Source organism: Macrobrachium rosenbergii, chromosome 46 (genome assembly GCF_040412425.1).
Source record: "Macrobrachium rosenbergii isolate ZJJX-2024 chromosome 46, ASM4041242v1, whole genome shotgun sequence".
Classification (NCBI taxonomy): domain Eukaryota; kingdom Metazoa; phylum Arthropoda; class Malacostraca; order Decapoda; family Palaemonidae; genus Macrobrachium; species Macrobrachium rosenbergii.
In genome coordinates, this window is record NC_089786.1 from 19,241,514 (window position 1) to 19,253,814 (window position 12,301).

A 12,301-nucleotide genomic window follows, 5' to 3' on the forward strand; every position below is an offset into this window, starting at 1 on the left:
GCTGCAGTCATTCACTTTACTTCAAGAGTGAAATAAAGGGACTGTTAGACCTGAAAGGGACTTAGAACATACCAGTAAGTGGGGTATAAGGTTTAACTTTAGCAAAATTAAGAACATACTGAATAGCAAATATCCTACAATGTTCCTACTTCAAGATCTTATCCGGATTAGGAATACTATCATTCATAAGTCTGACTAAATCATTCTTTGCTAAATTTGAAAATAATATGCAAAACAACCTAGTATTATTTGCAAGATTTCATGAATAAACAGATATGAAAGTACTGTATTAGTGTTATGTTTCACATTTTTCTATTCATATCATATCCTACTCGAATGTTCGCAGATCCTGGGAACTATATTTTATGGGAAAATTTAATCAAATCTGTCTGCTGCTATACTGGTTAGTGTCGTGGCTCCCACTCAGGTGTCGCGATGAAAATTCACTGGCTCTGTATCATGATCAGTTACTGCTGCAGTGTGGGGTCTGTAGTGAGAGGTTGAAACCAACATTCTTTGGAAGCTTGAATTTCAGTCAATGGCTCCTGTGTGCTTATTCCGTGTGAATAGGTTTCATCTACTGAAATAATAATAATAATAATAATAATAATAATAATAATAATAATAATAATAATAATAATAATAATAATAATAATAATAATAATTTTTGTAATGGTTCTCAAGGAGTTCATTGAGAGATATCATTTTTGGCTATACTCCATACGTTACTTTTCAAAAGGAAACTTATGGCATCCAATTAAGAGCGGCAGCAAACCAATTCTGACAAGGTACTCAGTGTTTGTTACAATGGCATGGAAATGAACACTTTTTATTTTTGAAGGAAGCTCTACGGCGACCTGGAATTGCAGTGTACCTTTCATCGGCTTTGTTGCTCTGTTTACCTTAATCTCTTTGTTGACATATCACGTCTCTTATCTCAGCTGTTTTGCTCTTTCTCAAGTATGGGCATTCATTTCTATGGAAGTTTACTTATGAAGGTAATTTTTCCTTTATCTTGTTCCCTTTCAATATTTGTTAATGCTGAGTAATAATAGCAGAAATAATAATCCAACAATATGCCGAGATTTCAAACCAGTTATTGTAACATCATATTTGAACACAGCCTTCCGTCTCGTCATAATCATATTGATGCACAAAGATTACCTTTGACACAGTGCAGATTCAAGAGCTTCCAAATCACACATCTTTCTTATTTAATCTGCTATGTTCTGAATATTTTAAATCAAAACACTGCACTACATGAACATATGGGTCATATGTATTGTTTTATCCTTTTGAAAATCACCTTCAACACATTACATGTGCAAACAATTATTCCTGTGGACCGAGCCTTTAAATTCTTTGTATTCTCCATGCATACCCTGCACAAAATGGTTAATTATTCAGGTATATTATCACTACCATATTATGCCATCTTAAGCTCTTAGTGCTTTCTCACTCTTCGGCATTTTAATTTTCCTTTGTATATGCTAAACTGTTCATCCCACAAGTATCCTAAACTTTACTGCAACACATTCCATCAAAAAATCTTCCAAAATTTTATTTCCGTAACAAAGTGCTGTATTCTTTTCAGCTAGCATCTTCCTGTTTTCCTCTCTTAACCTAAGAACAATTTGGTAATAAGACTTTGCTTTCCTGTCACCTCACCCAGGCACTAACTCCATTTACTCCTGAAGAATGAGCTCAGTGTGTGTTTTTGTGTATATGTATGTACATATATACAGAATATAAATATGTTCTTTTATGTTAAGGTGGGGCTGTAAGACCACATTAAGTTTATTCTTCAGGAGAAAATGGAGTTAGTGCCTGAATGAGGTGAAAGGAAAGCAAAGTCAAATTATCAAATTGTTCTTAGGTTATGAGAGGAAAATAGGAAGATGCAAGCTGAAAAGAGTAAGAACTCTGCTACGAAAAATAATATTTTGGAAGATTTTCTGACGGAATGTGTTGCAGTAAAGTTTAAGATACTTGCATCTACAAGGGGAATTTTTATATATATATATATATATATATATATATATATATATATATATATATATATATATATATATATATATATATATATATATATATATATATATATATATATATATATATATATATATATATATATGTATATATATATGTATGTATGTATGATTGTAAATTAAAACAGGGTTGGAAAGTTTATACTTTATTTGCTAAAGAGTGTCCGAAAATGATTACTCAGGTTATTTTCCTCATTGAACCTAATGAAGGGAATCGATCTTTATAATATTAGATTAGTATGGAGGAGCATAACCACCGCTGGATCCTGCGAAGGAACCACTAGATGCTCCACCTCCAAAAGAGCCACCAGAAAGTCCTCCTGAGCTAAATCCACTTCCACTGGAACCTCCAAAGTTGCTTCCAAAGCTACTTCCAGTAGATGCTCCAGCATGACCTCCAAATCCACCTCCAGCTGATCCATGGTGTCCAGATCCTCCAAATGAACCACCGGAGCTAAATCCAGCTCCTGATCCTCCTAGAGCTCCACCTCCAAATGGTCCAGATGATCCAGCATTTGAGTAGCTGCCTGTGCCTTCAGCAATGAGACTTGAGTCTATCTTTCCTCCAACAGCCTCTTGCAGGGTGCCTGGAAATGGCCATGGCTGGGACGAGCCTCCAGATCCTGGTCTGCCACTTGACCCTCCAGAGGAATATCTGCCAGTATTACCGCCTGAGAAGCCACCTGAAGACCCACCAAAAGACCCGCCAGAGAAGGAGCCAAAGGAGGAGCCTCCACTGGAGAAACCACCACCTACTCCGGCACCTGCAAAGCCTCCAGCAGAAAATCCTCCAGGAGCTGAGTAGCTGTTGCGGCTGTCAGCTACAGCAGCCCCGACCAGAGCAGAGAGAAGAAGAGCAACTGAATTTCTCTGAAAGAAGACAACCAGGTTAGATGTAGATATAAGTATACATCTCGAATTGATCAAAAGAATAAACAAGAAAATTTCCATGCGATATATATATATAAGAGGATTAGACAGGCTTTTACATTTGCTCACCATTTTTCAGAGCGGTCTGCAAGCGACTGTTGTATGTGGTACACGGGTACCCTGTTATATACTCCGAGGGGGGAAGCACAATTCGAGGTCGGCCATTGGGCAAAAGAATCCCAATGCCTCCATATGCTGGGGCTCACAAGGTCGGAGGAATAATATCTTTTTATTTCTTTGAATTTTCACCTTCATCGTCTTCCATTTGACTCATTGAAATGTTGGATCTCTGACCGATGAAATGCAACGTTTGATGTTTTTTGTTTCGTCATGAATTTAATACCTCTAAGGAATTATTTTTGATATAATAAAGAAAGTAATAACAACAATAACAATAATACCCCGGAAATTGAGTATTTATGAAACTTATATACAGTGGTCTTCGAAACAAATAACTCTTTTTCTATCAAAATAAGGGAGAATTCCTTTAGATATAATGAAAATTCTAATTCTTATCATTATCCTAATTGAAATAAGTATATGAGTTCATATTCAACGGGATACAGTGAAATCACTCATCCCTTATCATCATTATGCATACAAAGCTCCTTTTAAAGCTCTAACTTCTGCCTCATGGAAGAATTGAATTGAAATCTTTTTTGTTCCATGCTAAGAAAACCCAACAGAGTCCGAAGTCATGATCTGCTTCAGTTTGATGATTCACAGACACCGAAGTATTAGGATCGGCAGACAAAATGAAACACAATCGTGACGATGAAATACCACACAGCTGCAGAAGGAGAGTTATGGATTTCGCCAAGAAAAACTGAAGAAACGATTCTAAAATGATGTATCAGTTTAAATATCTATAGTTGTGTATACATATATATTTGTGTTGTTATAATAACGGGATCAGTTCAAAAGCTCTTGTTATTAAAAGCACAAGTATATATATACTGCATATATATATATATATATATATATATATATATATATATATATATATATATATATATATATATATATATATATACTATATATAAATTATATAATAAAAAGAGCCCATAAAAACGCCAAAATGTAGAAAGTTAAGCCTATATTTCGGAAAACAACTGTCTCCCTCTATAGGCACATAATGAATGAAATGAGAGTTACAGAAAAGCAGTATTTCTACCAAGAGATCCAGAGGTCAGCCATTACATCACTCCAGTTGACAATTTCTCCTTAATCTTCTTAATCGCTGGTTGGAGGAAGATTTTATCTATAATATCTGAGTCCCAAGCTCTTTTTGAGAGGTTCATTGTATATCTTTGGTTAATCAATGCTGATTTTACTATCTGGCTTTTGAACCGACAATTCCCCCTATAAATTATATGTGACAAATTCCAGTTTATTCTGTGTTGGCCGAGTTGGTTGAGCTTCAGACCGTCATTCGATGGACCGGAGTTCGATTCCCGCCGCCGGCTGATGAAGAGTTAGAGGAATTTATTTCTGGTGATAGAAATTCATTTCTCGCTATAATGTGGTTCGGATTCCACAATAAGCTGTAGGTCCCGTTGCTAAGTAACCAATTGGTTCTTAGCCACGTAAAATAAGTCTAATCCTTCGGGCCAGCCCTAGGAGAGCTGTTAATCAGCTCAGTGGTCTGGTAAAACTAAGCTATACTTTCTGTAATTATGGATATTTATGTCATTTAGAATAGCTGAGCTTTGTTAACCATACCTAACTGAACGTTTATGTTTTATTAATCTCTGGGGGAGTGATTTACTTGTAAAGCTGATTTAGGATTGTTCTCTGTCGAGGCAAAGGATCTCGTATACTCCTATGTCTTTGGGGGCTGGCTTTTGCTGGAGGTTAATCAGGGATTTAGCTAAGGTATTTGGGTAGGTAAAAGCAAAAGGGTTAGAATTTGCAAGTGTCTGTGTCAACGTCTTAATCCTGTCCGGGTGTGGGATTTTGATTTTATTGTTGGGCGTCTCTCTAGTCTTGTTTTGACTAGAGAGACGCATTTAACAGCATAGGATGGTACAGTATGCATAAGATGCAACTCTTATTGCAGTCATTCATTTTCCCTCAAGCGTGAAATAAAGTGACTGTTAGACCTGAAAGAGATACAGAACACATCAGTAAGTGAGGTATAAGGTTTAATTTTAGCAAAACTAAGAACACATTGAATATCTAATATTCCACCATGCTCCTACCTCACGATTTTATGTAAATGAGAAAGATTACTATTTATAAATCTGATTAATTAAGCAAACTGGAGGTCACATTAGACCTAAAGTATTCTTTGCTAAATTTAAAAAATAATATGCCAGTCAACTTAGTGTTATTTGTAAGATTTCATGAATAAGCAGATATGAAAGTACTCTATTAGTGTTATGTTTCACATTTTTCTATTCATACCATATCTGAAATATTATACTCCTTCCTACTCGAATGTTCGCAGCTCATGGGAACTGTATTTTATGGGAAAATTTAATCAGATTGGTCGGCTGGTATATTGGTTAGTGTCGTGGCTGCCACTCAGATGTCGCGGGTTCGCGTCCCACGCCCACCAGGGCGATGAAAATTCACTGGCTCTGTATCATGATCAGCTACTGCTGCAGTGTGGGGCCTGCGATGGAAGGTAGTAACCAACATTCTTTGGAAGCTTGAATTTCAGTCAATGGCCCCTGTGTGCTTGTTCCGTGTGAATATGTTTCATCTACTTAAATAATAATAATAATAATAATAATAATAATAATAATAATAATAATAATAATAATAATAATAATAATAATAATGGTTCTCGAGGAGTTCATTGAGAGATATCATTTTTGGCTATACTCCATACGTTACTTTTCAAAAGGAAAGTTATGGCATCCAATTAAGAGCCCATATTTTAGGGAACCAATGCCCCTACTCGTTTCCTAGAGCGGCAGCAAACCAATTGTGACAAGGTGCTCAGTCTTTGTTACAATGGAATGGAAATTAACACTCTTTGATTTTAAAAGAAGCTCTACGGTGACCTGGAATTGCAGTGTACCTTTCATCGGTTTTGTTACTCTGTTTACCTTAATCTCTTTGTCGGCATACCACGTCTCTTATCTCAGCTGTTTTGTTCTTTCTCAAGTATGGCATTCATTTCTATGGAAGCTTACTTATGAAGGTAATTTTTCCTTTATCTTGTTCCCTTTCAATATTTGTTAATGCTAAGTAATAATAATAGCAATAATAATCCAATAAAAGTACCGAGATTTCAAACCAGTTATTGTAACATCGTATTTGAACAAAACCTTCGGTCTCGTTATAGTCATAATGATGCACAAAGATTATTTTTGACATAGTGCAGACTCCAGAGCTTCCAAATCACACATCTTTCTTATTTAATCTGCAATATTCTTCTGAATATCTTAAATCAAAATACTGCACCACATGGACATATGGGTCATAAGTGTTGTTTTATCCTTTTGAAAATCACCTTCAACACATTTAACCTTACTGCAACGCATTCCATCAAAAAATCTTTCAAAATTTTATTTTCCGTAACAAAGTTACGTATTCTTTTCAGCTAGGGTTTTTCTATTTTCCTCTCTTAACCTAAGAACAATTTGCCAATTAAGACTGCTTTCCTTTCACCTCATTCAGGCACTAACTCCTGAAGAATAAACTCAATGTGGTCTTACAGCTCCACCTGTACATATAATAAGATATATTTATATAAAATACATATGCACATATACGAACACACACACGTATATATATATATGTATGTATATATATATATATATATATATATATATATATATATATATATATATATATATATATATATATATATATATATATATATATATATATATATATATATATATATATATATATATATATATATATATATATATATATATATATATATATATATATATATATATATATATATATATGTAATCCTAATAGCCATAATGCCCTCTTAACTTCTCGATTTTTCGCTTTTTGGATATGCTTGTAACCACAAAGCCGAGTGTATCCAAACGAAAGAAATTGAAGAGCCAGTGAACGCCGGTCGCGGGAAGCGAACCCGAATTCCATATTCACAGGAGGTCACCTTGCCGACTTCCCTGTGAATATGGAATTCAGTTCGCTTCCCATGACCGGCGTTCACTGGCTCTTCAATTTCTTTCGTTTGGATACACTCGGCTTTGTAGTTACAAGCATAGGCTATCCAAAAAGCGCGAAGAATTCGAGAAGTTAAGAGGGCATTGTATATTAGAATTACATATGTGTCTGGTAAAAGTGACCAGTAGATTGTACATATATATATATATATATATATATATATATATATATATATATATATATATATATATATATATATATATATATATATATATATATATATATATATATATATATATATATATATATAAAATCGACAAAGTTAAAAGGAATATCAATGAATCTTGTTTTATCAAGTCAAATAATGGAAGTGCTCTAAATTTATGTCTTCGTTTCTTTAAACTTGATATCTTCATAATTAAAAAAGTTGTTGATGAATATAAGCAGCAAAACTAGTATTCAGTTTTATACAGGTTTCTGGAATTTGAATGGGTAAGATACCGTTTCTCTTATGGTTAAGTTTATGTTTTTAGTTTGTGACTGCGTGATCCCGGATTATCTTGGATTATCTTTTTGTTTATTACCCTTTGACAATTAACCATCTGGTATTCTTGTTCTTTTTGTTTACCTTGTAACCTTCTTTTCAACTGTATTTCATTTGTGGCCCGACTCTGCGTGAATAAACGAGAAAGCGATTGATACTGAACTTATGCTTGCCATTTATATATATATATATATATATATATATATATATATATATATATATATATATATATATATATATATATATATATATATATATATATATATATATATATATATATATATATATATATATATATATATATATATATATATATATATATATATATGTAATACATGATTGTAAGGTAAAACAGACAAAGTTGGGAAGTTTATACTTTATTTGCTAAACAGTGTCTGAAAATGATTACTCAGTATTTTTCCTCATTGAACCTAATAAACGAAATTGACCTTTATAGTATTATATTAGTGGGGAGGAGCATAACCACCGCTGGATCCTGCGAAGGAACCACCAGATGCTCCACCTCCAAAAGAGCCACCAGAAAATCCTCCTGAGCTAAATCCACTTCCACTGGAACCTCCAAAGTTGCTTCCAAAGCTACTTCCAGCAGATGCTCCAGCATGACCTCCAAATCCACCTCCAGCTGATCCATGGTGTCCAGATCCTCCAAATGAACCACCGGAGCTAAATCCAGCTCCTGATCCTCCCAGAGCTCCACCTCCAAATGGTCCAGATGATCCAGCATTTGAGTAGCTCCCTGTGCCTTCAGCAATGAGGTTTGAGTCTATCTTTCCTCCAACAGCCTCTTGCAGGGTGCCTGGAAATGGCCATGGCTGGGACGAGCCTCCAGATCCTGGTCTGCCACTTGATCCCCCAGAGGAATATCTGCCAGTATTACCACCTGAGAAGCCACCTGAAGACCCACCAAAAGACCCGCCAGAGAAGGAACCAAAGGAAGAGCCTCCACTGGAGAAACCACCACCTGCTCCGGCACCTGCAAAGCCTCCAGCAGAAGATCCTCCAGGAGCTGAGTAGCTGTTGCGGCTGTCAGCTACAGCTGCTCCGACCAGAGCAGAGAGAAGAAGAGCAACTGAAGTTCTCTGAAAGAAGACAACTAGGTTAGATGGCAAAATATATATATATATATATATATATATATATATATATATATATATATATATATATATATATATATATATAAATAAAGAATAACTGAAAAGAATAGACAAGAAAATATATTATTCTTTCTGTATATACTGTAATACTGGCGCATTAATCTCTATGAACCTTACCATATAAATATAATATATATATATATATATATATATATATATATATATATATATATATATATATATTTATGTATATATATATATATATATATATATATATATATATATTTATATATATATATATATATATATATATATATATATATATATATATATATATATATATATATAAATCATATATATGAATATACAGAGATAAATTGAATCTTAAATTTGCTTACCATTTTCAGCGGGATCAGCAAGTGACTGTTGCATGTCGAGAGAAGGCACTCCATTATATACTCAGCGGGGAAACGCAATTCAAGGTCGGTCGATGGGCAAAAGAATCACAATATTTCAATATCATTAGTCTCGTAAGGGCGCAAGAATAGTTTCGTTTTACTTATTTTTTTCATTTCATCTTTATCGCATTCCTTTTGGCAGTATTGAAAGTTGGAAGTTTGGCCAATGAAATGCAACTTTATGATTTTTTTGTCATTAAGCCAATACTCCAAGGAGTTATTTATAATATAATGATAATAAGAACAAAAATTATAATAGTATACCCCGGAAATCGAAGGATATGCAAGAAACCCGTACAGGGTTTTCCTCGAAAAGAAAGTGGTTTATTAATGTTCCTTCAAAGTGACGACAAAGACATCAATTATTTTGCTATTCATAATAATCGAAATTTTTATCATTAACATTGTCGATCATTGAGAGTTTTCTTATTCCAAGAGATCCAATGAAATCACTAATATCTTATCATCCTTATAGGGCCATGCTCCTGTTCAAGTTCTCATTCTCTTCTCATGGGAGCGCTGAACCAGATTCCGTCGGAACTCTACTTTGTTCCATACCGGGGAAAACTAAATCCAGACTCACGATAAACTTGTGTTTGATGATTTATGTAGATCGGCGATTTATGGTCAACAGGGCTAAGCGATGACAGGCAGGGCAGCAGATCGAGACTACAGTCTACCCCAAAGCCATATCAAAGTCCTTCAAAAGAAGGCATCGTGTTTACCCCATACAAATGGGAAAACAAGCACGTTAAAAGATGAAGAAGAAAAAGGAGACCAAAAGAAATATACTTGTGGTGCGAAATGTCACAGAAGTGAAGCATCACTGTTGATGCAAATCGTTTAGAGGCCAATAGAGTTTATCAGACTTTCCCACCTAAAAAAAAATTGTAATAACAATTTTAGAACAAAACTTAAAGATGCTCAGCCTCATCTTTTCATATCTGCCCGTTTCCTTAATTAGCTAATAATGGGAACTATTAATCACACCTGAGGCTAAAGATGAGTTGCTTCATGAAAGGATTTTGAGGCTAAACCATGTTCGTTGAAGTTCCTCTTCATGATACATGTCGCCTCCTGAGCTACTTATCGCCAAATCTGATTTTCGTAGAAGGTATATGTACACATTCTACATCTCCTAAACAGCCAGTGTGGATTGGATTAGTGTGGATATTCCTTTTACCTCCTAGAAATATATCTGGGTACTTTCTTCTAAATGCCATCTAAACGACATTTCGGTTTTCAAGATAAGCTAAAATTATTCAATACAATGTCTATTCCGAAAGGATTGTTTTGGGGCTGATAACAGCAATTTTATGGTAATCGCTATTCTTCCAGCGATTTTTATGTTTACTGAAATCATTTAAGCAGTAACGTGCACCTTGAATCTAGACTAAATTCCCGACAGATTGTATTTTTACAGGAAATAACTAGGTTAAAGTGATGTCCATTGAGTGTTCGCTGGAGTAGACCAAGACTGTCTCGATAGAGAACAAGTCCATACCAGATAGTGTTAAGACTGAGTTCAGTTGGACTTTGGTTAATTAACTACGAGGCTCTAATGTATAAAATCTCTATAACTTAGGTATGTACTTAATCTCATTCAAAGTTTTTGAGGAATCTTCAGCATAGTTGTTGTTGATGTGCCTTCAGCGAGTCTTGAGCCGTAGCTGGTGTCTTTAATGGAGATTTAGAATAGATCAAAAAGCACTGTAGTCAATGGGGATAGGAGACTGAACTTCAGTAAAAGGAGACTTTACTGATTACCTAATATTGTAGCGTATGCTCACTTCAATATTTACAAATATTTACAGGGCATATGAAACACTGTTACTTAATGATTCTGAACACTTAGCAATACTTGGATTTACACTTAACCCCAAATATCCTAATGTAACTGGGAAGTGTAGTAAGGCTTTCTGATTCTAAAAGATATTTTTGTATTGCCATCTGATTCCGATCTTTTCATTCTTATCTTTCTGGGAAAATTGTTCACCATTTTGGAAATCTGCAGCCTTTCGGAATTTCTGTCTTCTGGATTAAAATGTTCAGAGCAGCAGTTTCATTTTTTCTAGCAACGGCGAGTATAAACTTGGATTGTCGCAGGTGAAAATTTATTCAGACCTATCTTTCAGGTTTCATTTCAATAGGAAACTTTCGCTGTCACCTAAAGCGTCTGCTCCTTAGAAATAATGCTTGTTACTAGTTTAGAAGAGTGTCAGCATCTGCATTCTGTTGAGGTGCAACGATGTCATGTCTCCCGGAGGACTATCATTCCTTATGCGGCATGAAAAGTGGATTAGTCTTATTAATAAGTTTTTGAATGTTGATACTTTCAGGTCAGAGAGAGGCTGTAATACTGCTCTGAAGTGCGTTGTCACGATTCTGAACAACTGTGCGTGTATATATATATATATATATATATATATATATATATATATATATATATATATATATATATATATATATATATATATATATATATATATATATATATATATAATATATATATATATATATATATATATATATATATATATATATATATATATATATATAATGTATATATATATACATATACGTTGGCTCCTACAGTGAAAGAAAAGCAAAAAATGCGCCGAAGTTTCTTCGGCGCAATCGAGTTTTCTCTACAGCGTATAATACTGTATGAAACTCTAAGCCAGAGCCCATGATACTCTCAGCCGCGGACCATGAAACTTTCAGCCATATCAGCCACGGCCCGGCGGTGGCATGTGTTGTTGGCAACTATAGCGGTGCCAGACGCACGATCATGGCTAAATTTATCCTTAAATAAAATAAAAACTACTTATAGGCTATAGGGCTGCAATTTGATACCAGTTTGCAGCCCTTTAGCCTTTGTAGTTTTTAAGATCTGAGGGCGGACAGAAAAAGTGCGGACAGACAGACAAATAGCCATTTCAATAGTTTTTTTTACAGGAAAAAAAAGAAAGATATTAATATGACAGAGGGTTCCCAGGCCACCAGCCACTACCCTAGGGACATTGCTCAATAATTATGATCAATCCACAAAACATAGACACCAAACACGTCAATATCGTATCTTTAAATTAAAACACATGGATT

At 34.5% G+C, this 12,301-nt stretch overlaps 1 protein-coding gene across 1 annotated transcript; it reads right to left on the bottom strand.

The window, feature by feature from the left end:
- Positions 1 to 2,282: 2,282 nt before the first annotated feature.
- LOC136830381 (uncharacterized) lies at positions 2,283 to 9,170 on the bottom strand. The gene is made up of 4 exons (XM_067089917.1): positions 9,137 to 9,170; positions 8,108 to 8,680; positions 7,042 to 7,181; positions 2,283 to 2,918 (listed from the first exon to the last, which is right to left on the bottom strand). The coding sequence occupies exons 1-4, from the start codon at positions 9,168 to 9,170 to the stop codon at positions 2,283 to 2,285; spliced, it is 1,383 nt and encodes a 460-aa protein (XP_066946018.1).
- Positions 9,171 to 12,301: the final 3,131 nt, after the last annotated feature.

Bases quoted from the DNA above. Each gene is read 5' to 3' on its own strand.
- LOC136830381 (XM_067089917.1), bottom strand. From the start codon at position 9,170: ATGCAACAGTCACTTGCTGATCCCGCTGAAAATG. The intron at 8,681-9,136 runs GTAAGCAAATTT...TGGTCGGAGCAG, and splicing joins TGCTGATCCCGCTGAAAATG to CTGTAGCTGACAGCCGCAAC. The intron at 2,919-7,041 runs GTTCGCTTCCCG...GTCTTCTTTCAG, and splicing joins CCTGTGAATATGGAATTCGG to AGAAATTCAGTTGCTCTTCT.